Genomic DNA, 27,257 nt, shown 5'->3' with positions numbered 1-27,257 from the left:
ACCTACAAAATCACGGACCCACAAAGCTCCCCTATAGATGCTTCATACCCCACTTCTGTTCTGTCAGTCTCCCCCCCACCCCATGTCTTTCTGTGACTCAAGCCTCGGTAGTAGCCAAAAGCATAGAAATGTAATTGCATCAGGACTCTGATTCCAATTCTGTATGGACAGAGTTTTCCCATCTTGGAGTCTGGTTCCTGTCTCTCCCTCTGCCTCCAAGCCCAGTTCCAGCTGGGCCACCCACCCTCTGAATTTGTACAATTTCCCACCCTGAGAGTGGAAAGAAGCCTTCCCCAGATCTCCCTTAGGCAGGGTCCCTGGGACACAGCCCACCAGCAGTGCAGCAGGGTGGAGCAGACAGACCAGGGGAGTGGCAGAAACAGAGAATTCTTAGCTGCAAAGAAAAAGGGGAAAGCCAGACTTTTAGCATGAAAATTGACCTATTGGGAACTGTACCAAAGGGTGGGTCCAGATCCATGGCTGTGGGAACTGTCCAGGACTTAGGATGGACAAGGCAGCCCCTGAAGAATCAGAACAGAGTCTTGGACCCCTTACCCTCCACATTCCTCACCCTTTTCTTTGCCCTTCTCTCATTCTGTAGTTGAAACACGAAATATGTTGAGGAGGAGTGGGGGTGGGGGGATGCTATATTTATTTGCCTTAATCCAGTTTAGGAGAAATCAGGATAGACTCTGGGCTGTTTGGCCCTGGGGACAACTTGAGCTGGGACTGGGGTGACTGCTCCTGGGGGGCTGCTTAGGACACTGAATCTTTTGTGCCTTCTCTTCTGCGGTCAACACCCCCCCACACACTGCTGCTGCCACTCTAAGGCCCTTTGTCCTTCACTGCTTAGTCACCCCCTTTGTCTTCATCTCAGATGGGGGGATGGAAAGTAGCAGTAGGAGCCCTCTGGTGATAGCTCCTCTTGCCCCTGCCCCTTCTAGTCTCCCATCCCTTGTTTGATTTCTCTAGCCCCAGCCCCTTCCTTCCCCTAGGATCAGGGAGGGTCAGGGCATGTGGTGGGTCAAAAGATGGGTCTTGCAGTTACTATGGGGTGGGTGGTACAGGAAGTGATAGGCACCAGATCAGGTATTAGTGACCTGGGCAGGAAGGGAGGAGGAGAGGAAGTATTCTGGCGGATATGATGTGGGGGACAGGAGGTGACATGGCAGAAAGTGATGAAGGGAATGGGAGCAGGGGGAAGTGATTCCCCTCTGGGAAAGGGAAGGGACTGCTGACTACATTCTCCTTCCTGGGGATTTCCTGGGGAAACAAGTGGCCATAGGGTGGGATAAGCAGAAATTGCCCCTACTTCTGAACCCTTCACTTCCTTGCCTTAAGAATTCACCCTAAGACCCCTCTTCTGAGTCACCTCCAATCCAGAACCAAAGAAGTAATTTGCTTCCTTTCTCTAACACCACCCCTCCTCCCCAGCCTAGCCTCTCTCCTTATCCCAGACACACTTCACTCTTTCCCCGCCCCATGGAGAATGAGAAATCAAAGATTACTAGATATTCCAGGAACTATTGGGTTTTCAGGGCAAGGTGGGGACAGAGAAGAAAGCCAGGTGGGGATTTCCTAAGGTTGACACAGGATAATTCTGAGTTCTTGAGAGAGCAAGTCTTGCCTATGCTAGGGGCTTGCTGACTTGAAGCCAAGAGCCTGGGGGAAGCTACTGGGAGCTGGGCCAGGGAAATGGGGAGTCAGGAAGCGGGGAGGGGGGTCCTGAGGAGGTGGAGATGGAATTGCTGCTCCAGGCTTTGTGGGGGTAACTCAGGAAGGGGGAACCTGAGGAAGAAGAGGAATAAGGTGCCACTCTGGATCCTCTTTCTATAGAAAGAAAAGTTGTTAACCCTTTCTGCCTTGTTGTCTACCTCTTATATATGTCCATTCCAGCAGAAATCATTCTCTTTGGACAGTAAGCTCCCTGATCACTGTCTCTTTGCCTCCCCCATCTCTCTGCCTCCTCTGCTCTCTCCAGATGTTTGATCCTATCCTGAACTTTGTCAAGCCACCTCTTTTCTTTGTTCTTCATCCTTGGTGTTTCCTTGCCTGTTCCCCACCCTCTTTCTTCCAGAGAGCCTACTCAGTCCCCTTAGCCCTGGAAATCAGCCCGTGGGGGCAGAGGGCAGCATTGAGGGAGCCCTGAGAAAGGGGAAGCCAGCCAGGTCAGACAGTAGGAGCGGGAATTCTCCCAGGATATGATTCTATCTGTGCGTGTTGGCCAGTCTCTTTCCCTTCGCTCCCTACCTCCCTTGGGGCTCTGTCCCACCAAAAAGGGAAAGAGACAGCTGAGGGCTGATTGTGGGGTTTGGGAAAAGGCTATGTCATCAGCTGGCTCAGTTCCTATAATCCATCCGGCTGCTAGAGATTCCCCTCCCCTGGGCAAGTCCCATTTTTTTTTTTTTTTTTTTTTTTTTTTTTTTTTAAGGAAAACAAAAATTAGGATTTTGGGAAGCAAAATCTGTGTCCCACGGACAGAGCTCCCGGCTGAGTGGCTTACAGATCAGCCAATCACAGAAGCTCTAGATGGTTAAAAGAGCTGGCGGGGAGAAAGGCTGGGGAGAACCCACAGGGAGACCCACAGACACATAGACACAGGAGAGACAGGAGGAGAGAGACAGACAAAGGCACAGCGGAAGGAAAGAAGGCAGAGACAGGGCAGGCCGGAGGAGAAGCCAGACAAAGTTTTACAGAAGGAGAGGCCAGAGAAGCTTCGGAAGACACTGGCAGGGAGAGACAAAGATCTTTGAGAGGAAGGCACAGGAAGGGAATTTGGAAGAACCAGACTCCTAGGCACCTCTCCTGAGTCTAAGGGTTAAGTTTTCTCCATCTCCTCCGAAGGTCCTCAGTCCCTCTGAAAACTGCCTCTGTCTGACCTTGGCACGAATCCTAGACCCCAGGCTTTAGAGAGGGGCTTTCCACAGCTAAAGTGTGGAGGACTTTATGCTCCAGATGGCCTCAGTTCCTCCCAGCTGCAGCACCAGTGCCATGTCCCGGACAAGCTCACATCCCGGGAGGGGCTTGGCGAGGTGCTGGCTGTGGGGAATCCAACCCCGCCTGCTGCTCCCCACTGTGCCCCTCTCTGGGCTGGTGTGGCTGCTTCTGCTGCTGCTGGCCTCCCTCCTGCCCTCAGCCTGGCCAGCCAGCCCCCTCCCCCGGGAGGAGGGGATCGTGTTTCCTGAGAAGCTCAACGGCAGCGTCCTGCCTGGCTCAGGAGCCCCTGCCAGACTATTGTACCGCTTGCAGGCTTTTGGGGAGACCCTGCTACTAGAGTTGGAACAGGACCCTGGTGTGCAGGTTGAGGGACTGACGGTGCAGTACTTGGGCCAGGCATCTGAACTGCTGGGTGGGGCAGAGCCTGGCACCTACCTGACTGGAACCATCAACGGAGATCCGGAGTCAGTGGCATCTCTGCACTGGGATGGGGGAGCCCTCTTAGGAGTGTTGCAGTACCGGGGGGCTGAACTCCACCTCCAGCCTCTGGAGGGAGGCACCCTTAACTCTGCCGGGGGGCCTGGGGCTCACATCCTACGCCGGAAGAGTCCTGACAGCGGCCAGGGTCCCATGTGCAACGTCAAGGCTCCTCCAGGAAGCCCCAGCCCCAGCCCCCGAAGAGCCAAGGTAGGCAACCCTGGAATCTGTCCTGCAGTGTCCTCTCTCCATGTCTGTCCTACTGACCTCTATTCACCCTCTCTCCACCCACTTCCACTTCTGGCTATTCTGCTTCCCTCCTTTCTGTCTGCCTTTCCTCCCTCCACTAGCCTCCTTTCTTGGGAAAGTTCTTTTCTCTTTCTCCCCCAACCCTTCTCTTAGCCAGACCACTGATCCACTCTGAGGATTCCTGGAGGTGGGTCAGATACTTTAGGCTGGAAATGGCTGCTTCCCCTTATCCCACCCCCCATACCCCTGCTTGGCTTTGGCATCTCCTACTGGCACAGTCCCCAGAAATAAAACTCTTCTAACAGCCCCATGGCCTTGGTTCTTTTCTCTGCCTCAGTGACTTTTTCACCCCCACACTCAGCTAAAGAGTGAGGTTTGAGTCCCAAGGGTTTTGTCTCTGGCTTCTGATGCTGCCTTCAAACTTGTTCTGGCAAACTGCAAACTAGGACAAGAGTGGGCAGGGGAAGAAAGGCATCCCAATACCTCCTTCTGGTCAATCCCCTTCCCACACTGCGGACTGACTGTGAGGCTGCCTGAGGCTCCATCCTTTCCTCCCTCCCACTCCTGTCTCCCCCTTCTTCCCTTCCTTTCTCCTCCCTCTCTAGCTTTAATCCAGACCAGACGCTCCCTCCACACCCGCCACGCTGAGATCTGGCCCTGGCCCTAGCTGCTGACTGAATTGTTCCTCCAGCCACACAGGGCAGACACGTTGCAGTCCAGCCCTCTAGCCCTAGTCCCACAGGCCCCAGCCACACTCAGGCCTAGGGACCCCAAAACACCTCCTGGCAGCAGCCTAGTTGCTTTTCACCTCTGGGGCCCACACACTCCCAGGACATGGCATCCCCTTCTTCTCAGGACCAACTGCTGATTCCTCAGCATTCCCACAAAAGCCCTCGAATTTGGGACTGGGGGGAAGGCCCAGCTCAGCCCAGGAACTCACGGGGTACGTGGGGCCCAGCTGGCTCTGCTGAGTTCCAGACCCAGGAAATGAGGGAGGGGAGAAGTGATCCATGGGTCTGAGAATCTATTTCAGGATCCTCTCTCCCTTTTTCTCTCCAGCGTTTTGCTTCACTAAGTAGATTTGTGGAGACTCTGGTGGTGGCAGATGACAAGATGGCAGCCTTTCATGGTGCAGGGATAAAGCGATACCTGCTGACAGTTATGGCAGCAGCAGCCAAGGCTTTCAAGCACCCAAGCATCCGCAACCCTGTCAGTTTGGTGGTGACTCGGCTAATAATTCTGGGGTCAGGTGAGGAGGGACCCCAAGTGGGGCCAAGTGCCGCCCAGACACTACGAAGCTTCTGCGCCTGGCAGCGTGGCCTCAACACCCCTGAAGACTCAGATCCTGACCACTTCGACACAGCCATTCTGTTCACCCGTCAGGTGAGGCACTACTCAGCACCCCAGGCCAGGCCCCACATAACACCAAGAGGCACCACTAAGTAGATGTTGTTGGAAATAGTGCCTGGAGTTTTGCAGCATGGTGCCCGGCCCCAATCACACTGCCATATGTGGCTATCTGGGATTTGACAGTTCTTAGGTACCCAGTGCTCAGGTCCCCACTAATCTGGGATTCATCCTAACAGACCCAAGTGTCTTCACTCTCCATGCATCTTCTATGATCCCTCTCCACAGGACCTGTGTGGAGTCTCCACTTGTGACACTCTGGGCATGGCTGATGTGGGTACTGTGTGTGACCCTGCTCGGAGCTGTGCTATTGTGGAGGATGATGGACTCCAGTCAGCCTTCACCGCTGCTCATGAACTGGGTAAGGAGGGAATGGGACCATGGGGCACCTGGGATGGATAGAAGAGTATCTTGGGACAGTGAGCTCATGGGAGTACAAACAGGAGTCCTAAGGTATTCAGGACAATAATGTTCTCAGCTCTGGATGTAGACTAATAATTTTCCTATTCAAATAAGATAGTATACGGAAACCTATTGTAAACTGTACATGTGTGAGTATGTGTGTGTGTGTGTGTGTGTGTGTATGTGTAGATGGGAAGTCAGTGAGGGAATGGAGGTTCAGGATTGGGAAGGCTGGATGCAATGAAAAATGAATAGGGAAGGGTCTTTCCTTTGGAGTAGGGGAGATAGAGCAATGCAGGTTACATGTTGAGAAGCTCTCATAGCACCAGAAGGGAGTGGGGGGCAGGTTGGGGTAGGGAATGGATCTGATATCCACAGGTGCAACCAGATTAATAATGGAGCTCCCTGAGGGCACAGGGCTAGAACCCTTAGTTATTAGCAGGACATCTGCCCTCACAGGCCATGTCTTCAACATGCTTCATGACAACTCCAAGCCATGTGTCAGTTTGAATGGGCATGGGAGCACCTCCCGCCATGTCATGGCTCCTGTGATGGCTCATGTGGATCCTGAGGAGCCCTGGTCCCCCTGCAGTGCCCGCTTCATCACTGACTTCCTGGACAACGGATATGGTAAGCAGGTGGCACTCATCTTTCCCTGTGTAGGATTCAATTTCTGCCCCCACTGAACTCTCACTTCCGCTACATTCCCCATGGACCACATTGACTCTTCTAAATATGCTTCCTCTGCAGTGTGGAATGGGCTGAGAAATGCTGCTGTCTTTGTGTGCTTCCTACGTCCTTTGAGAATAAATAACACAACTAGAGAAGGCAAATTTTGGCTCAACAGAATTAGAACTGACCTAAGGGCTAGAACCATCCCACAGTGGAATGGACTAACTATTGAAGGAAGTGATTATCTTGTCCCTGAATGAAATATTCAAGAACAGCAGGATGACTCACTAGGCAGAGGTTGGTTGATAAGAAGCAGACTCTAGAATCCTGTGGTGGTAAGAATAGGTGGAAAGCTGAGCATGGTGGCTTGTGCCTGTAATCCCAGCTATTAGGAAGGCTGAAGCAGGAGGTTCACAAGTTTGAGACCAGCCTTGGGATGGATGTAGCTCAGAGGTAAAGGACTCCTGGTTTCAGTCCCTCTAACCACCTCCCCCCAAAAAAGGTGGAAAGACTGTGCTTTGGGCTTTTATCCTGCTTCTTTAGTTGTATGCAGATGTGTGCTGTAAGTTCTTTCACTTCTCCATGTTTGTATCTGGTGTATAAAATAGGTATAATAATGGTAACTACCTCATAGTATTTACAATGATTAATTGTGATAGTGCTGGTCAAGCATTTAGCTAATGCTCATCCAAAAATAAACATTCAATGAAGTGTAAATGCTATTTATTTTATCTTATATGTTAGTATTAGGGATTGAACCCAGGGGCACTTCACCACTGAGCAATATTCCCAGTGCTTTTTATTTTTTATTTTGAAACAGAGTCTCACTAAATTGCTTACAGCTTCACTAAATTGCTGAGGCTGGCCTTGAATTTGTGATGCTCCTACCTCAGCCAATGGGGTTATAGGCATAGCTGCAATTTAAAGCCTCTTACATCCCTGGGATTTTTTTTTTCTAGGATCCCTCAGCCCAGATAGCATAAGCTTTCAGCTGGCAATCCTGAATTCTCTTCACAGTCTCTTGCTGACTTTGTACCTCAACTCCCTTTCCAGGACACTGTCTCTTAGACAAGCCAGAGGCTCCCCTGAATCTGCCTGTGACTTTTCCTGGCAAGGACTATGATGCTGATCGCCAGTGCCAGCTGACCTTCGGTCCCGACTCACACCATTGTCCCCAGCTGCCACCACCCTGTACTGCCCTTTGGTGCTCTGGCCACCTCAATGGCCATGCTATGTGCCAGACCAAGCACTCGCCCTGGGCTGATGGCACCCCCTGTGGGCCTTCACAGGCTTGCATGGGTGGCCGCTGCCTCCATATGGATCAACTCAAGGACTTCAATGTGAGATTCCAGGGCTGGAGTTGGATAAAGGACCTGGGTGAAGGGGACTGGCCCTAAGCCCATGAGAGAGTATACTTATCCTATCTTTCCATTCTGTGCTTCTTTAGGTTCCTCAGGCTGGTGGATGGGGTCCCTGGGGATCTTGGGGCGACTGCTCTCGGAGCTGTGGGGGTGGTGTCCAGTTCTCTTCCCGGGACTGCACAAAGCCTGTTCCCCGGAATGGTGGCAAGTACTGTGAGGGTCGCCGTACCCGCTTCCGTTCCTGCAACACTGAAAACTGCCCAACTGGCTCAGGTGAGGGGTGGGAGGGATGGAAACTCTTTGCAAAAGGATGGTAAAGAGCAGGAAGGACTGTCCCAAGAGGTGTTGATTGCTCCTGCTGCTGGGTGGGGGGTGAGTGACTTTGCTCTGTAGGAACTGTCTCTCTCGGTCTGTGCGGAAAAGAGGTGCCATGCAGTTTAAGGTGCTAGGTGGAGCCAGGCACAGTGGCCCCCACCTGCAATCCCAGCAGCTTGGGAATCTGAGACAGGGGCATCACAAGTTCAAAGCCAGTGTCAGCAACTTAGTAAGACCCTAAGCAACTTAATGAGATCCTGACTTAAAAAACAAAAAGACTGGGAATGTGGCTCAGTGATTAAGCACTTCTGGGTTCAATACCTGGTACCAAGAAAAAAAAAAAAAAAAAAAAAAAAACAGATGCTGGTGGAGGGTTTCATGGGACAATGTGAGGAGGGAGGGGCTCTGACTGTCCATTTCACCCCATAGCATTGACCTTCCGTGAACAGCAATGTGCTGCCTACAACCACCGCACTGACCTCTTCAAGAGCTTCCCAGGGCCCATGGACTGGGTCCCTCGCTATGCAGGTGTGGCACCCCGGGACCAGTGCAAACTCACCTGTCAAGCCCGGGCACTGGGCTACTACTATGTGCTGGAACCACGGGTAAGGACCAGGCACCCCCCAGGCCCTGTCCATGCTCACATACTTCCCTGTGATCCTTCTGCTTAATGATAGCAAAGATCCCCCAAAATAGCACCATTGCTGGCATTGCCAAAGCAGGCGAGCCCATGGGTCCAGTCAGATTTATCTGTTCATGGGTATTGGGAAAACAATTTGCAGATCGGCCACTCTAGACTGTCCCCATTTCCCTGCTTCTTTCCCTCTCTCTTTCATCTTCTGCATTTGTTGAGAATGGAAGTGTGTGATCTTTGGGCAAGTCTTCAACCCTCCTCCTTTCCATGGGTTCCTCTGTCAAATTACAGTGGTGACTTCATTAGACTGATGGATGATCTTCAATGGACAGGCATCCAGAAATGCCTGATGTCCCTGAACTACCTCAGTGTGATAGGGCGATCAATGGGTTGAAAGTGGAAAACAACCCCTAGCAGTATTTGGTTCCCTCCCTTCCCCCATCTGTGGAGAATTCCTACAGGCTGGCTGCCCTCTAGCGCCCATATGAAGACAGTACCATCTTCAGGTTCAGGAGTTGTGAGTGGGACTCCAATAGACCAAAAATTTCGGTCTTGGTTCCTTTGCATGCCATCTCTGAAATCTTTAGGCAAGTTCTTTGCTCTTGCTAAACCTTAATGGTCCATATCTTAAAACCTGAAATAACAGCTGAGAGATTCGATTTGAGATTTATATTCTCTCTCTCTTTTTTTTTTTTTTTTCGTTTTTGAAATTTTTGTGGTACTGAGGATGGAACCCAGGCATGCTCTTCCACATACCTACATTCCCAGTCCTTTTTATTATTTATTTTAAGACAGGGTCTCACTGAGTTTCCCAGGCTGGCCTTGAACTTGTGATCCTCCATGCCTGAACCTCCTTAGTTGCTGGGTTTCCAAGTGTGTGCCACTGATCCCTGCTTATTTCATGTTTATAAAGTGCTTAATTTAGCACACTGCCTAATGGTTAGTACTCTGAAAATGGTGACTTTTATATCAGTTGTTATGATTATCATCCCTTACAGCAGCTGGAGCTCACCCTACATACCATTCATACCCCCTACCTCTTCTAGCTCTTTTGACACCTCTGCCCTGTTGGGACCTGGGTTATGTTTGACTTACCAACCCCTCCTTACTTAGGAAGAACCTTTTACATCGTTCCTTCTCTTTTCTTCAGGTGGTAGATGGAACCCCTTGTTCCCCGGACAGCTCCTCAGTCTGCGTCCAGGGCCGCTGCATCCATGCTGGCTGTGATCGCATAATTGGTTCCAAAAAGAAGTTTGACAAGTGCATGGTGTGTGGTGGGGATGGTTCCAGCTGCAGCAAGCTCTCAGGCTCTTTCAGAAAATTCAGGTTCCTTCACTATTTATTTTTTTCCCTTTACCTTTGTGGATGCTGTTCTGGGGATACAGAAGTGAACTCGACACCATTTCTACAGTCTAGTGGGGAGACAAATGAATAGGCAGTTATGATGCCATGACCCACGTGTTCAAAAGAGGGTGGCACAGGGTGCTGTGAGAGCCTTTATGGGCATCAAGGATGATTTCCTTGGGACTGACTCTAAATTGAGTCAAGGCTGGAGAGTAGGAATTGGACAGGCATCAAAAAGGGGGTGGCTAGAAGGGCACCTGAATAAGAGGGTAATGGGTATAGCTGGGTGTGGTGGCACCTACCTGTAATCCAGTTACTTGGGGAGCTGAGGCAGGGGCAGGGCAAGTTTAAGGTCAACCTCAGCAACTTAGCAAGCCCATGCCTCAAAATAAAAATAAAAAGGGCCTTGGGGTACAGCTCAATAGTAGAGCATACCTGGATTCAATCCCTAGCACAGCTCCCCCACCAAAAAAATGAGGGTAATGAGTTTCAATGTCCAGATATATGGTTAGTAGGGAACACTTGCATGTAGACCTGATCTGAGACAGCTCATATTGATTTGAGGTGATGACCCTCTACAAAGGTACAATTAGACAAAAACAGCTTAGAAGACTGAGGAAATTCTGAAAATGCTGAGCTCCCCATCTATTCCTTCCACACAGGTACGGATACAATAATGTGGTCACTATCCCTGCAGGGGCCACCCATATCCTTGTCCGGCAGCAGGGAACCCCTGGCCTTCGGAGCATCTACCTGGCCCTGAAGCTTTCAGATGGCTCCTATGCCCTCAATGGTGAATACACGCTGATGCCCTCTCCCACAGATGTGGTATTGCCTGGGGCAGTCAGCTTGCGCTATAGTGGGGCCACTGCAGCCTCAGAGACACTGTCAGGCCATGGGCCACTGACCCAGCCCTTGATGTTGCAAGTCCTAGTGGCTGGCAACCCACAGAATGCACGCCTCCGATACAGCTTCTTTGTTCCTCGACCAACCCCTTCAACACCACGCCCTGCTTCCCAGGATTGGCTGCATCGCAGGGCACAGATCCTGGAGATCCTTCGGCGGCGCTCCTGGGCGGGCAGGAAATAACCTCACCATCCCGGCTGCCCATTCTGGGCACCGGGGCCCCAGACTCAGCTGGAAAAATGAGGGAGCTTCTGCAGCTGCCTTCCGCTAAGACACAGTGGGAAGGGGCTGTGGGAGTGAACCTGCTTCTCCTCTCTGCCCTAATGGGCAGGCTGGCCCTGCCCCAGTTTCCCGCCTGGGAGGCAGTGATGAGTTGGTGGATGGAAGGGACTAGGAGACAGTCCCTTATCTAAACTGCTCCCTCAGCCCTGCAGGTCACGGGAGGGAGGGGGAAGGCAGGATGGGCACCCGGCCCAAGTTGTATTTATTTAGTTGTATTTATTTATATATATTCACTTTTACTTAGTACCAGGGAAGGGGAGGACTCTGGTCCTGGGGAAACTGACCCCCACCCCTCAGAGCCCTCACCCTGGCTAGGGACTTGAGGGTGGCAGTGATAAGAATGAATGATCTGTGTGTGTGTGTGTGTGTGTGTGTGTGTGTGTGTGTGACTGTGTGTCTGTGTGGAAATCTATGTGTATTTTCCATGAGTTATAACCTACCTTGCGTTCCTCTTCCTGAATTTTATTTGCTGGGAAAGGAAGAATCAAGGGTAGGATGGGTCTTCAAGGAGTGAGGGTTTATCAAGTTTTTAAAATACAAGTTGAATTCTGCTATTTATATACTCCTTTTGGAGTCAGACAGATGTGGGTTGCACCTTGGCTCCATGTCTCTGAGCATTAGTTTTATTCATTTGCCAGTAATAATACCTCCCTTAGAAACGTGTTGTAAGGATTGAATGATGTAAATAAAGAACTCGCATAATGCCTAGCACTTGGTAAGTGCTCAACAAATGGCAGCTGCTGTTAGTTATTATCATCTTTCTGTTCTCATCCACCCTCTACAAGGTCTCCAGTGTGCTTGAAGGTGGCAAAGATCCACATCAATGGTGCCTACCCTTACCCCCAGGCTTAGCTTCTTTGGTTGGCAGAACCCAATCCTGAATTCCAAGGGACTACTGAAGAAAAGACATTCTATCCCTACCTCTAGTAGAATTTTCTTTTTTTTTTTTTTTTTTTTGTGGTGGTGTTGGGGATTGAACCCAGGGCTTTAGGGCATTCGAGGCAGGTACTCTACCAACTGAGCTATGTCCCCAGCCCATCTCTGTAGTATCTTAATCACAATAAACACATGGCAGGGGTGTGTGTGTGTGTGTGTGTGTGTGTGTGTGTGTGTGTGTGTGTTTGAGCACTTGCCTTGTATGCCCGAGGCCCTGGGTTCAAAACCTCACACACACACACACACACACACACACACACACACACACACGCACACACACACACAAAGCATCTGGCAAGTATAGCCAATAAGAACATGAAGGTGCAAAAATAAACAAGAACTAACTACATCAACACAAAACAGCTGTTTAATAGCAGCAATAATAGTTGAGTGGGTCAGGTCATGGAGGACTGTTGTAATAGAGTCCTGAAGCAGGAGCTGATGAATCCAAAAATGAGCTGGAGTTCAGCACCTTATTAACTGGGTGGTATTGGGTAAGTCACTGATACAGAATTTAGATTATTTATAGGTGGAATGGGTCTAATAGTACCTGTTCCCAGAGGGTTGCTCCAGGAGCAAATGTTTAAACATTTTCAAAACAATTAAAGCGACAGCAATGTGAGAGGTTACACTCATCACTATTGAGTGAGACAAGGTCCCCAGAATCAAACAATATAAACCCAGCAGACTTCTTTGAAGATGTGAAGTTAGAAGAGAATTCAGGTCAGGCATAGTGGTGCATGCCTATAATCACAGAAAGTCAGGAGGCTGAGGCAGGAGGATCACAAATCTGAGGCCAGCTTTGCCAACTTAGCAAGGCTTTAACCAACTGTGAGATTCTGTTATCTCAAAATAAAAAAAAAAAAAAAATAGAAAGGACTAGAGATATAGCTCAGTGGTAATGCACTACTGGGTTCAATCCTCAGTATTCCTCCCACCCTAATAATGTAATTCAGTATGAGGAATTAAAAAAAAAAAAAGTTGGGTAGGAGCCAGGCATGGTGGTGCAAGTCTGTAATCCCAGTGACTTGAGAGGCTGAGGAAGGAAGAGGAAGGAAAATTGCAAGCAACCCAGCAAGGACTTAACCAAGACCCTGTCTCAAAATAAAAAGGGCTGGGAATGCAGCTCAGTGTTAAAGCACCCCTGGGTTCAATCCCCAGTATGAAAATAATATGCAGTAGGGATAGGCAGTAAGGCAAAAGGAATAGCATAAAAAAGGCTCTTAGGTGAGGGGAGTCAGTTGTTCAGTGGTGGCAGAGTACTTGCAGAGCAGTAGGGTGCAAGAGCATCTCTACTTTCCTGTCTATGCAGGCAATTTTGCTTGAGAAAGAACCTGGGTATTCCTGTGTATGTCATGGATGGGACGGGGATGGCAAGGGTAGCAAGTGGGCCCTGTAAAACTTGAGTTTTGAGTGTCAGAAGCTGGATTGCTAAGGGTGGGGGAAGGACCAAATGTGAAGGAAAGGAAAGAATTATAGGTAAAGAATACTCTGAGGTGAGGGGGAAGGGGGCAATGGAGGAACCAAAGACACCTCATTCTGCCATAACAGTCCTTGCTGGGCTACGAAACATGGCTTGGGATACAGAGCTGGGACTCTGGGGCTGAGGCAGGCCATGGAGGTTGCAGCAGTTGTGTGTGCTATGCTCACTGATACTGGGCTTTGCTAATCAAGTTCAGTACCAGGCAGAGACTTACACAATACCCTGTGCTTTGCACCATCCAGCACAGTGTTTGCTCCCACTGCATCCATGGGAAAATGGCTACCTACACTTTTCTCTCCAGCAAACATGTCTTGCACTGCTGTGCTTGAATGCCCTGACCCTTTCTTTGGTACCAGACAAGCATGAGGAGGTAGGAACAGGACAGTGATCAAGATCAGAAAGATCTTCAATTGTTTCATCAAGCTAACAAAATTGGATCACCAATAATATGTTCATGGATCTTCATATTGTGAGCTCATGGTACACTGAGCAGAGATCTGTGGTAAATGAATGTGAAGTACAAACATGAACAATATATTTCTGTGTACTAAAGGAGTTCACATTCAACCTGGGGAGAAGGTTGTGAACTAGACTTCCACAAGAGAAACAGTGGGACAATAGAAGAGACTGTAAGATAAAGACAAAATAAACTGTGCAAAGACTGAGCTCTGGAATCATGGCTTATAAGGGTTAAGAAGGGTGAGCCATGGATTTGGTCCTGGGGAGAAGGGCTCTTTCTTTCTTTCTTTCTTTCTTTCTTTCTTTCTTTCTTTCTTTCTTTCTTTCTTTCTTTCTTTCTTTCTTTCTTCTTTCTCTCTCTTTTCTCCCTCTCCCCCCACCTCTTTCTGTTAATTACTAGATTTGAACCTCTTTACCACTCTGAGCTACGTGTCCAGCTCTTTTTTTATTTTTTGAGAGTGTGTCGCTAAATTGCTGAGCCAGGCCTTGAACTTGTGAACTTCCTGCCTCAGTTTCCTAAATTGCTGGGATTACAGGTGTGCACCATTGCACCAGACTCACCTTCAATGCTCTTTGCAATTCATTCTTTGTAAATCACTTTCATATGTGTTATTTTAAGAAAATTTCTGCCAATGTAATTCAGTAGTAGAGCACCCCTGGGTTCAATCTCCAGTACTGTAAAATGAAAGAAACCCTTTGCTCACTGGGTAGGGTTCTCACTGGCATACAAAAATATTTTCCAGCTAGGAGTAGTGGTGCACACCTGTTATCTCAGCGACTCAGAGACTGAGATAGGAGGACTGCAAGTTCAAGGCCAGCCTGGGCAATTTAGTGGGGCCCTGTCTTAAAATAAAATTTGAAAAATAAAGGAGGGAGCTGGGGCTGCCATCATTGGCAGAGTGCCTCTGGGTTCAATCCCCAGTACTGCCAAAAAAAATATTGTTTTCCAGAAAGGGACTGAATTCAGAGTTTGCCTCTATGATTGTTAGGTGGGTGGGAGCATAGAGTGAAACGGGGACAGAGAGAACTAGCATTTCAATGAGAAGTGATGTGTGTCCCATCCCTCAATCTCAGGCAAGGCCTGACCCCATTCTGGAATGACCTTCTCCATACCATCCCTCCCAGACCCAGATTATAGGGTTCACCTGATATCCTGAGGTCAGGAGGCTAAGAAGTTGTTGACAGGAGTGTGGGGCATATACCTCCCTATAAGTGCCAGGATGAGCTCTGTCTCCCCAGTCTCTTTATTTAGCTCATGGGTCTAGCTAGGGTGTGGGCATATAGGCAGGAGCAGAAACAGGAATAACAGGAAGAAAGAAGGCATTAAAACTTTTCAAGTTTCTGGTCTTAAAGGTGAAAAGAGGGAATAATGAGCTGGAAAAAGAGGAGGCAGTAACTGACAAGGAAGTAAGCTCCCTGTCCCTACAATTCAAGCAGCATTTGGACAACCATGTTATGAGATGTCATAAGATGTCAGTTGTGCATGACTGTTTAAGGTAGAGATGGAGTTTGAAGCAGTAACTGAGTTGGTACAATTTCTTTAAACTCCTCCTGCCCCCAAGATTCTCAGCTTCTGTGGTTACAAGAGAGGAAATCTGGGAATTTTTCCAACTACTACTTTTGTGGTGGATGTGAGAGAGCCAGACTTTCTAGGGGGTTCTGTGGAATGGGCATTTATACTTCCACTCCATCTCTAGTTCCACTTCTTTCATCTTCATTCATTATTACAGTATTTTTTTTTTTTTTTTTTTTAATACCAGATTGGCAGTTAAGTGACAAAACCAGAATCTCATTGGTCAGGGTTTGTGGGGGAGGAAGGGACAAGGAAGTTGATTTCAATGTCTTAACATTTTATTGGCTAAGAGGATGCTTCTGGGCCAATTGAATACCTTCCCTGTTGACTGTTGCTGGGGAGAAGCCAGAATCATTGGCAGCAAGAGTAACCAGCTGACAGCTGGAGGAAACCACCAGTTCTAAAAATGCTCTGAAGGAGGGGGGTTGGGGAGGTGAGGGAGCAACAATACTGAACAACTTCCCCAGACAGGACCTTATATGGGGGCAGGCCCAGAGTACTTAAGTAGCCTTGGGAAGGAAAGGGAGGGGAGCAAGTAGATGTAAGCATCCCTCACAGTCTTTTGGTCAACCAGCAACAGGCCCCACAAACCTACACATACAGTGACACACATTGCATACACACATCCAACTTCATAGAGATACAGCAGCACACTCTTGATAATTGTTAGAAATACCGAGATGCCACAAAAAATCAAAACATATGCTTGAAAGTGAATGGGCAAGGCAAACTTTATTTCTGCCAGAAGAGGATGCTATCGGAACACGGCTAGCTAGCGAGCGTTACCTGGATGGGTAGTCTGCCTGCTTATATTCCTAATACAGCACTGCCCTTTGCCCTGATTGGAGGAGCTCAGGGGTATGATCTATGTGATTGGCTAATTTTTAGGTTAGGGCGGCAAAGGGAAGGGCTATAATTAAAATGACTACAATTGGATCCAATTAAGGCTATATTCTGAAAATGGACCACCAGGACTTTCTATTTCTCACATAATGTAGATATAAATGAGCATTATAGGGTTGAAAAATATTTTAAAATTGTCCTGAAAATGACTCTGAAAAGTAGAATATATTGACGAGGCCTGGGCCAGGCTGCCCTCTTGTTGCTCGGGGTTCGGGGATTGGCTAGATTTCACCCTCTCAGGCAACAGCAGCAGCAGCAGCAGTTCTCTTCCCTGGACGACAAGCCCCAGTTCCCAGGGGCCTCAGCAGAGTTTGTAGACAAGCTCGAGTTCATCCAGCCAAATGTCATCTCCGGGATCCCTATCTACCGGGTCATGGACCGCCAGGGCCAGATCATCAACCCCAGTGAGGACCCCAATCTGCCCCAGGAAAAGGTGCTGAAGTTCTACAGGAGCATGACACTGCTCAATACCATGGATCGAATCCTTTATGAGTCCCAATGACAGGTGTATTGATGTATCGTGACTACCCCCTGGAGCTGTTCATGGCTCAGTGCTATGGCAACGTGAATGACCCGGGCAAGGGGCGCCAGATGCCTGTCCACTATGGCTGCAACGAGCGCCACTTTGTCACCATCTCCTCTCCACTGGCCACGCAGATTCCTCAGGCGGTGGGGGCAGCCTATGCGGCCAAGGGAGCCAATGCCAACAGGGTTGTCATTTGTTACTTTGGTGAGGGGGCAGCCAGTGAAGGCGACGCCCATGCTGGCTTCAACTTTGCTGCCACTCTCGAGTGCCCCATCATCTTCTTCTGCCGGAACAACGGCTATGCCATTTCCACGCCCACCTCCGAGCAGTACCGAGGGGATGGCATTGCGGCACGAGGCCCTGGGTATGGCATCATGTCAATCCGAGTGGACGGCAATGACGTGTTTGCTGTGTACAATGCCACCAAGGAGGCCCGGCGGCGGGCTGTGGCAGAGAATCAGCCCTTCCTCATTGAAGCCATGACCTACAGGATTGGGCACCACAGCACCAGTGACGACAGTTCGGCATACCGCTCGGTAGACGAGGTCAATTACTGGGATAAGCAGGACCACCCCATCTCGAGGCTGAGGCTCTACCTGCTGAGCCGTGGCTGGTGGGACGAGGAGCAGGAGAAGGCCTGGCGGAAGCAGTCGCGCAAGAAGGTGATGGAGGCCTTTGAGCAGGCTGAGCGCAAGCCGAAGCCCAGCCCCTACCTGCTCTTCTCGGACGTGTATCAGGAGATGCCCACCCAGCTCCGCAAGCAGAAGGAGTCCTTGGCCCGGCACCTCCAGACCTATGGGGAGCACTACCCCCTGGACCACTTTGACAAGTGAGATGCTCCCCAACTACTCTGAAAGGTACTCCGCCCTGAGCAGAGGAGGGAGGGCTGGCAGGACAACCACCCGCAACTGCTTCCTCAGCCAGCTCTCCTAAAGTACTGGCAGCCAGGATGTGCCTCAGACTGTGATGGGGTGGCTCCCATTCCCATCCCTCTCCTCCAGGCTGCTACACTTGCGGGGCCATGTTTGCAGCAGTGCTGAAACTTGGTCAGCTGCTCCTCTTCGCCTGTTACAGAGCTTCTCCCAGGGGCTGGGGCACCTAGGAAGCAGAAGCCTCCTCTGGTGGATGGGGTGGGATGGCAGGGTGGCCTGTGGAGCCTACTCAGTGATGGTTGGTCAGAGGAGTAAATAAACTGTGGCTCTCCAGCAAAAAAAAAAAAAAAAAAAAAAAAAAAAGTAGAATATATTGATTGACTTAATTTATCATTGAGAACTGACTACTCATCACATTTGTTTCTTCAATAAATAAACCATTCAATTGTAAACTGTTGTGATCATGCTCTCACAGGATTCGGAAAAAACAGAATTTTGGAGTCAAACTAAACTCAAACCCTGCTACTTATGTGTCCTGATGTGATTTTTTTAAAAAAAATTTTTTCTGTTGTTGATGGACCTCCATTTTATTTATTTATATGTGGTGCCGAGAATCAAACCCAGTGCCTCACACATGCTAGGCAAGCACTCCACCACTGAGCCACATTCCCAGTCCTGATGTGATCTTAAATCACTGGATCTCCACAAACCTTGCTTTCCTTATCTGTACAATGGATATGCTACTATCTGCCTTGTGGAGAGGTTGTCAGAATGTAACAATGTAAATGGTTGGCAAAGTCTTTGGCTTCTAGTAAGTGATCAGTACATGCTGATTCATTCTCTCCCCCCCCCCCCACCCCCACCCCTCTCTCTCTCATTTGGGATTGAATCCAGGGCCTTGTGCATGCAAGGCAGCACTCTACCAACTGAGCTATATCCCAAGTACATCTCTCCTTTTGTCTTTCCTACCTTCCAATCCCTGCATTAAAATGAGAAAATAATCATACAAACAAACTGTCTACATCAGATCTAACATGGGCTTTTTGTAGAATTTGTGCAAAAGTTCTGGGCTACATTCAGGGGACATTAAAAAGAAAGACATGGTCCCCATCCTCAGAGAGTTCATAAAATGAGCCATACATGACTAAAATCCCAGTAACTTGGGAGACTGAGGCAGGGGATCCCAAGTTTGAGGCCAGCCTTGGCAACTTAGTGAGACTCTGTCTTGAAATAAAAATTTAAAAACAGGGCTAGGAATGTAGCTCAGCTGTAGAGTGCTCCTGGGTTCAATCCTCAGTACCATAAACAAATAATCTGTGGCTGAGACAGTCAAGTAGGACAAAAGTTCTAGACCTGTATGATAGGTGCTGTGATAGAGGAGGGGCACCTAGCACAGAATAGGGTCACAGTAGTGTTCCTGGAAGCCATTTCTGCCTCTTTTTCCAGAATAAGCTATAAGGTTGCAAGGAACCCCATGGAGTCCCATAGGATGAAGGATTGGGAGAAAGAATTTCTGTTTGCTAGATCAGCCTAGGAGCCTTTCTGCTATGTAAAAGCAAGTGAAATAAAGGGAGCAGACCTGAAGTTGGAAGATAAAAACTGTGGAACTGAGTGAGATTGTATGAGGTATTTTTGAGAAGTTACAATCCAGGTGAAAAATGTTGAATAAGAGAGAGGATTTAAAAGTCATTAGACTAGCCAGGTGTGATGGTACATGCCTGTAATCCCAGGATTGTGAGTTCACAGCTAGTCTCAGCAATGTGTGTAGTCATTTGACTACACATCGAAATATGCTCCCACCCTCCCCCTCTCCCTGCCTGTAATGTTTGAGAAAGGAAGTAAAGATTTAAATAACTTTAGTGGTTTTATTTATTTATTTTGGTACCAGGGATTAAATCCAGGAGTGCTCTACTACTGAGTTATGTCCTGAACCATTAATTAATTAATTAATTTATTTATTTATTTATTTTTTATTTTTTTGGTACCAGGGATTGAACCCAGGGGTACTTAACCATTGAGCCACATTGCCAGTCCTTTTTCATATTTTATTTAGAGACAGAGTCTTGCTGAGTTGCTTAGGGCCTAGCTAAATTGCTGAGGCTGGCTTTAATTCATAATCCTCCTGCCTCAACCTCCTGAGCAACTGGGATTATAGGCATGTGCTACTGCGCCTGGCTCTGAACCCTTTATTTTTTATTTTGAGACTAAATTGTCTTCACTAAATTGTTCGGGCTGGCTTTGAACTTGCCATCCTTCTCTCTCAGCCTCCCAGTCACTCAGATTACAAGTGTGTGCCACCACACCCAAATTAACTTGATTACTACAGTGTGTTTCTTCTGTGTTAGGTGTTATGACTGGACCACTAGGGGGCTAAGGGTTTAATCGAAATATAGACAGGATGTTGTGGTGGAAACCAACATATTCCAACCTGAGTTTTCAGAAATGTAGCAGTTATAGATGATGACTAAATTCAGGGTGTGGCCAGGGTGAAGGTTTTTGAAAACAGACACAGAGGGGGATAGAAAGTACAAGAAAAAAACACCAAGGTGGGGCAGAAGCTCAGAGAATCACACTTCAGTAATCTGTGTAAGTCTGTCCTTCCTGCTACAGTTTGAGTCCCTTTAAAAAAATCAGGGCTCTTGTTCTTTAAATGGTAGCACAGGGCTGGGAATGTAGCTCAGTGGTAGAGTACTTGCCCAGCATGCACAAGTCCCTGGGTTTGCTCCCTAGCACAAACAAAACCCCTCACCATTATCTACCCTTTGGTTCAAATTAAAAATTAAGGAGTCATCTTGGAGTCCTCTAACTTCAAGACTTGGCATATACAGTGACTGAGTCTAGTTCTGTTTGCCTCTAAAAGTTCTCAGGGTAATTTGATCCAACCCGAATTATTTTGGGGGTGGGGTGCGGGGGTGGGGGGGTGGTTCTGGGGATTGAATTCATGGCTTTGCACATCAAAATCTATCATTTAGTTACATCCTCAGCCCCAAAACTCTTTTAAATTCTAGCTTTATTTTTCTTTTCTTTTTTCATCTTGCTGGTGGTTGTATACATATTGAGTCCTGGTATAGGCAGTTTCCCCAGCTGACCAGATCCCAGGTGCTTTTACATGGCTCCTATTTTGTGCTCAAATTTCAGATGTATTTAATATCTGCCACCGGCTGGCACTTTTCCATGGTTATTATAACAAAACCTCTTAAGATAGAGTTTATTTTACAAATGAAACCTAGAAAGGGTATTGCTCAGTTATACCGCCAATGGGTTTTAAAGCTGATGTTGCATTCAAATCCAGCATTATATCATTTTTACCCTCTGTAGTCATCTCAAACTCATTAAGTACAAATTTCTCATCTTCACCCTTTCTCCAAATATGTAACACTTTTTCCTCCACACTACGTTTCATTGTTTTATTCACTGCTTCTATTTCAAGGCCTGCAGATACCGCTGGGACACAAAATGCGCTACAGTAGTCCGCAACACTGTAGCCTGAGCGAGAAACAATTTTGATACTAAGTGGCCCTACACCGCAAGCGGCGTCATTGACACACTGGGAGAAGTGCTCAGGCTACCCGCGGATGATAATGAGATCGTCGAGTGCACCAGGTCACTGCACCAAAAACAGTCCCTCCGGCCTCTAGGACAGTCCCTTTTGGCCCTATAGAAAATGAAGGGTTGAACAGCTGTCTTTACAAATCTGAGAGATGAGAAATGGACTCCCGATACCAGACTGTGAGTTGAGAGCCCTGCTCACTTCGCGAGGTGTAGAACCCTTCAGTTCTCTTCGCCCGCACAGCAAACCAGCCCTGCCTCCCCCGATGCCCTACAGCTGAGGGCTCCAGGCTACGCGGTGCTGGAAGATTGCGTTTCAACCGGCGGCTCCACCCCAAGGCCCCGCCTGGTGACGCGAGGTCCCGCCCCGCAGCGCCCGCTTCCAAGATGGCGGCAGCGATGCCCGCCCAGCTGTCTGGGTGGCGGTGACGAGGTAGACATAAGACCAGGTATGTGGGCTAGGGACCGTTGAGACAGAGGCCTCTGAGAAAGGTTCGATCGGAAGGGAGGGAAAGGTTTTGGGTTAGGGCTGGACACAAGCTTGAGCGGGGACAAGGTTCCAGAGGGAAGTGTGGACGGGGGCCGGGTGGGCTCATTTTGCACGGTAGGGCAAAAGCAAGAGGAGCTTGCGATGGGGTGGGCGTGCTCCGAAAAGACTGGGTTTTAACCCCAGGCAGAAAGCCGACCACGCCCCTCCAGGTGAGCCCGCCTAGGTACTCCCGACAGTCTCTGCCTCAGCCCTCCCTCTCTCCCGACTTCAGCAGTAACACTTCTCCCCAGCCCTAAAGGCGGAAAAGGTAGAGGACGCCACCCCCACCATACTCCCCGCCGCTCCCCGGGGCTGTTTGCTTGCAGCTCCCAGGTGGTCATTCCCCTACACCTGAGGAGTTAGCTCCCTGGCTTGTGAAAACGAAGGAACCTATTTCCTACCTCGCCCCGAGTTCTCCCGAGGCTATACCACGGTCCTGTCACGACTGTCTCGCCTCTTAAACGGGTTTTTGGCGTGGGGAAAAAATGTCTCCATTAATTTCCCCGTCCCCACTCCCCAAACAAGTCTGTCCTGTTGTGGTGGGGTAGCGGGTGAAGTGCCACCCTGACAGTATCACACTAATTCACAGTAGCCTGAGAGAAAGGCCAGTGACCTGTCCATCTGCTGCTACTCCCCTTTCCAACCACTTTTCCTCACTTCCCCTGATGGAAAACTTGCTTTACTCTGATCTCTGCCCATGCAGGTGGCTGGCTATTCTTCACTACTTCTGTTCCAGTTGGTCCCAAATTCGTCGTTGGAGTGCTAGATGGAGCCTTTCTCTGTCCTCTGTGACATTTCCAATTTTAGATAATGCCTCACATCTCTGCCCCCCTGGGACCCCCTGGAGCCCCCATGATCTGGAAGAAGACAGCTTGAATCTAGGTGAGTCTCTGTTCCTCTCTAAAATTGGAGGGGTTCTCTAGAGACTCTTCTGAAATGGACGTGGGACTTGAATGATGTAATAATATTCTTGGAGGTGGGGTCTGAAAGTAGATGGTAGGAGTGGTTTGAGGGGAGGTGGACCAGAGTGAAACTTGGGCTGGAAGTGACAGGTGGTGGGGGCTGTTGGTGGTTACATTCTATGTCTTTTCCTTGTGTGACCAAACATCTGTGTGGTCCTTCCTATAACTTTGTTCTCTGCTTGTTTTTCTTTTCTTTCTTTCTTTCTTTTTTTTTTTTTTTTCCTGGCATCACCTTCATTCCTCTTTACTCAATGATCTCCCTGCTGGCTTGCTCTTTTCTGGCCTACTCCCAGAACTCCCCTTTCTCCCTCCCCAGACCTCACCTCAGGATGTTGCGGAGGCTGCTGGAGCGGCCCTGCACGCTGGCCCTGCTTGTGGGTTCCCAGCTGGCCGTTATGATGTACTTGTCACTAGGGGGCTTCCGAAGCCTTAGTGCCCTATTTGGCCGGGACCAGGGGCCTACATTTGACTATTCTCACCCTCGAGATGTCTACAGTAACCTCAGTCATCTGCCTGGGGCTCCTGTAGCTCCAGGAGGTCCTTCAGCTCCTCAAGGCCTACCCTACTGTCCTGAACGATCTCCTCTCTTAGGTGAGTGCAAAGGGAAGGAGGAGGTGAAGGAAAGGACAGTGTGTGGGGGCAGGGAGCCTTGGGTAGGTATGGAGTGGGACTTAAACAGATTACTCTAAAGGTGGGCTGAGATTGAGATAGAGTGTACTCTAAATTCAGAGTTTAGACCAGGTTCTTAGATTGGGCCACAGGCTCACTGCCTTCCCATTTATGGTCTCTTCCTACCTCAGGCTAGATGTAGATGGGCCCTTGTTTAATTAGTTGGTTGGAAGTCCTGTTCTCTTCCTTCCCCAACTATAACTTCAAACCCTGTGGGGCAGGAGAAAGTTATAGAACCCAACAATAAGAAGGCAGGCTAGGTAAATACCTTCCAGGCTTTGAAGAGTTGTCTGATGAGAGGAAATCCAAAGCTTGTGAGATTTCTGAGTGAGCCCTGGGGAGTACTGAGCCCAGAACCAGACTGCCAAGGCCAGAGGTATTCCCAGGCCCTGATGCTTATTCTTTTCTCCCTGCACCTCCAATCCCTAAATGTGACATTCCCTCCCAACAGTGGGTCCCGTGTTGGTGTCCTTTAGCCCAGTGCCATCACTAGCAGAGATTGTGGAACGGAATCCTAGGGTAGAGCCTGGGGGCAGGTATCGCCCAGCAGGGTGTGAGCCCCGCTCCCGGACAGCCATCATCGTGCCGCATCGTGCCCGGGAGCATCACCTACGCCTGCTGCTTTACCACCTGCACCCCTTCCTGCAGCGCCAGCAGCTTGCTTATGGCATCTATGTCATCCACCAGGTATCTCCAATCTCTATGCTACTCTTTCTTTCAAGTAAGGAAGGCTCAAGTAATTCCACTCCACTCTCACCTAGAATAATTTTAAAAGGACAGACTGCAGTGTGGAGAAGCACCTGACCTTTCTCTTCTAACCTTAGTCCCATACTTCTTTTTCTTTTAGGGTACTCCCACTGTCCTCTATCCTCCTATGATTTTTCCTTTGTTGAGTGGCTTGTGCAAATTTGAAATTGGGCAGATCTGGGCTAAAATTCTAGTTCTGCCACTTGTTATGTGGGTGACCTTGAGCAAGATACTTAACCCTCTAAAATGAGGCAAAGAGCAATAGATTACTAATATACCATCTGTTCCACCTTGTTGTTGGTTGTCAGGATGAAATGCTAAACAGCAGCACCTAAATGTCAGACACATACTAAATGCAAGAAAAAATTGTTGAACTGACTAAATGAAAAAGATAGTTTGTTTTCCCCTTCATTCACCTTGCCCGGTATCCCACTTAGATTTCCCTTTTTTTGCTCAAGCCCACTCTTCTTCATGCTACCTATAGACATAGACTGGTTCCTGTCCATTATCTTCTAGGCTGGAAATGGAACATTTAACAGGGCAAAATTGCTGAATGTTGGAGTGCGGGAGGCACTGCGCGATGAAGAGTGGGACTGCCTGTTCTTGCATGATGTGGACCTCTTGCCAGAAAATGACCACAATCTCTATGTGTGTGACCCCCGGGGACCCCGCCATGTTGCTGTTGCCATGAACAAGTTTGGATACAGGTAAAGGGCATGGAAGGATGCTAGGAAGCAGGAAATTCAACCATCCAGGGGAAAGAGGGCAACTAAGGGATGTCTTTCCAGAAGACCTGTGGAATGCAAGGATCTTTTTCTCCCTAGCCTCCCGTACCCCCAGTACTTCGGAGGAGTCTCAGCGCTCACTCCTGACCAGTACCTGAAGATGAATGGCTTCCCTAACGAATACTGGGGCTGGGGTGGTGAGGATGACGACATAGCTACCAGGTCAGAATTCTGTACCACTTCCCTCCTCACCCCTAACCATAGCCTTTCAATAGTAACCTTTAGCTCCCTGGTCCTACACTGAATCTATTCCTTTCCCTTTGTCTTTTCAGTCTACTGACAGCAGGCTTTGCATACTGCTGCCCATTCTATCATCTTTCAGTTTTCTAGATCTGGTTATATATCTGAAAGAAGAGGAAAGATCATCAGGAAATATTATCATGGGATTTTTTTTTTTTTTTTTTTTGGTATCAGGGATTGAACCCAGAGGTGCTTAACCACTAAGCCCCAACCTTTAAAAAAAAAAAATTGGAGACAGAGTCTCACTGAGTTGCTTAGAGCTTTGAACTTGTGATCCTCCTGTCTCAGCCTCCTACGTTGCTGGGATTACATTCACAGTGTCTGGCTAGGATCACATCTTTATGTGAATTCTTATGTCCTCTGTGTATGTGTAAAGCACCGAACAAATTCTAAATGTCTGTTATTCTTTTAGCTCCTTCACAGGCCATCTTCACCCTTTGCTTCTGTGTCAGAACTGGAATTTATTTAAGATCCTGATTACCTGGTTCTGCTTTTTTTAAAAAATCATGCAGCAGAGGGTGAGGAGTTGAGGATAGCTCAGCTACTATTCTAAATAAGAATTGAATATGTGCTTAGCTTGTGCAAGGCCCAGGGTTCTATCCGTGAAACTAAAAAAAAAAGTTTGGGGTCTGCAATTCCCAGTCATGTCCTTTCACAAAATGGCCTTTCTCTTTGCCCCTCCCAGATTGTAAAAGCAGCTCCTGGTAGCTACTTAGGAAACAAAGGTAGGAGGGCGGACCTACCTACCTTTGCCAATTATTTAAAGGCCCCAGGATGCATGAGGCCCTGAGGATTTGGACATTCAGCCTTTACATTCTCCTCAACTCTTTCCTTCTTGCTGTTTGATTTTCTCCTACCTTCTCATACTTATGCATTTTTTAAAAACCTGACTAGTAATAATTATTCCTTGTGTATAGAAACATGCAGTCCCTTCCTTTTCTTGTTCACCTATCAGCAGCTTTTTTTCATTCTGGATCCTCCAAGATCCCCTCACTTTCCCCATAGGGTACGCCTGGCTGGGATGAAGATCTCTCGGCCCCCCACATCTGTGGGACACTATAAGATGGTAAAGCACCGAGGAGATAAAGGCAATGAAGAAAATCCCCACAGGTAGGAAGGGGAAACTGCCTGGTAATTGTTACTGAATTCTCAAGGTTACATACCCCTAGCCAGGAAACTCCCAAAGGTCCCTAGATTCCTGGCTGTTCCTTTCTGGGTCTTAGTATCCAACCTCTAACCCTTAGATTTGACCTCCTGGTCCGTACTCAGAACTCCTGGACTCAAGATGGGATGAACTCTCTGACATACCGATTGCTGGCTCGAGAACTGGGTCCTCTCTATACCAACGTCACAGCAGACATTGGGACTGACCCTCGGGGTCCCCGGGCTCCTGGTCCCCATTATCCACCCGGTTCTTCCCAGGCCTTCCGTCAAGAGATGCTGCAGCGCCGGCCCCCTGCTAGGCCTGGCCCTCTGCCTACTGCCAACCACACAGCCCGCCATAGTCCACACTGATTCCTCCTTGCCCACCTTAATCATGAAACTGAATCAGAAGGGTTGTATTCTCCCTACCCTCAGCTCCTCACTGCTCTTAGAGGGATGTTGGGGGGATTGAACTCTAGTGCTATGTTGGGGGGCAGGGGCCTCTCCACACTGCTAGAATGGAGCTGGGCTCCTCTAGACCTGGAGGTCCCTCTTTCTAGGGGACCGGCCAGGACTTATGACTGTGAATCCTTGATGTCATAATTTTATGTGACAACTCCTGGGAGTCCCCTGCCCCTGGGGTAGGAGCAGGGCTGGACCCCAAGTCCCTTCCTCTTCCATGGAGATCACTCTCTTCCAAGAGTGATCTGGCTTCTCCTGGGACCTCTGTGAATATTTATTCTATTTATGGTTCCCAGGAAGCTGTTTGGTGAAGGAAGCCCCTCCCTGGGCACTTTCTGCCAGTGCTGGAGTAGCTCCCTTTTCTGGTCCTGGCTCAGGGGGCTGGGATTTTGATATATTTTCTAATAAAGGACTTTGTCTCGCTTCTGCTCCT

General features: G+C 48.7%; 3 protein-coding genes across 5 annotated transcripts; all 3 read left to right on the top strand.

Moving 5' to 3' along the window:
* Positions 1 to 2,549: 2,549 nt before the first annotated feature.
* On the top strand, positions 2,550 to 11,717 carry ADAMTS4 (ADAM metallopeptidase with thrombospondin type 1 motif 4). Its single transcript, XM_079141758.1, has 9 exons — positions 2,550 to 3,624; positions 4,723 to 5,046; positions 5,299 to 5,431; positions 5,932 to 6,102; positions 7,198 to 7,484; positions 7,592 to 7,778; positions 8,250 to 8,425; positions 9,605 to 9,780; positions 10,461 to 11,717. The coding sequence occupies exons 1-9, from the start codon at positions 2,947 to 2,949 to the stop codon at positions 10,885 to 10,887; spliced, it is 2,559 nt and encodes an 852-aa protein (XP_078997884.1). The 5' UTR covers positions 2,550 to 2,946; the 3' UTR covers positions 10,888 to 11,717.
* A 4,862-nt stretch (positions 11,718 to 16,579) lies between these two features.
* LOC306666476 (2-oxoisovalerate dehydrogenase subunit alpha, mitochondrial-like) lies at positions 16,580 to 18,075 on the top strand. Its single transcript, XM_079148615.1, is given in 2 exon segments — positions 16,580 to 16,837; positions 16,840 to 18,075. Coding segments are annotated over 2 exon segments (984 nt in total). The 5' UTR covers positions 16,580 to 16,713; the 3' UTR covers positions 17,700 to 18,075.
* Positions 18,076 to 21,624: 3,549 nt separating this feature from the next.
* On the top strand, positions 21,625 to 27,247 carry B4GALT3 (beta-1,4-galactosyltransferase 3). 3 transcript variants are annotated; one of them, XM_079108408.1, is made up of 8 exons: positions 21,625 to 21,736; positions 22,520 to 22,698; positions 23,095 to 23,369; positions 23,899 to 24,134; positions 24,711 to 24,901; positions 25,019 to 25,141; positions 26,225 to 26,329; positions 26,464 to 27,247. In XM_079108408.1, exons 3-8 carry the CDS (start codon positions 23,108 to 23,110, stop codon positions 26,732 to 26,734), a joined length of 1,188 nt encoding a protein of 395 aa, XP_078964534.1. In that variant the 5' UTR covers positions 21,625 to 21,736; positions 22,520 to 22,698; positions 23,095 to 23,107; the 3' UTR covers positions 26,735 to 27,247. The 3 variants fall into 3 exon arrangements, with proteins under 3 accessions (XP_078964534.1, XP_078964533.1, XP_078964535.1); XM_079108407.1 differs by having other exon boundaries at positions 23,072 to 23,369; XM_079108409.1 differs by having other exon boundaries at positions 21,684 to 21,736; positions 22,624 to 22,698; positions 23,072 to 23,369.
* Positions 27,248 to 27,257: the final 10 nt, after the last annotated feature.

This window comes from Sciurus vulgaris, assembly GCF_902686455.1.
Source record: "Sciurus vulgaris genome assembly, chromosome: 1".
Lineage (NCBI taxonomy): Eukaryota > Metazoa > Chordata > Mammalia > Rodentia > Sciuridae > Sciurus > Sciurus vulgaris.
Note: the sequence above shows the minus strand (reverse complement) of the source record. Positions and strands in the feature narration are given on the sequence as shown.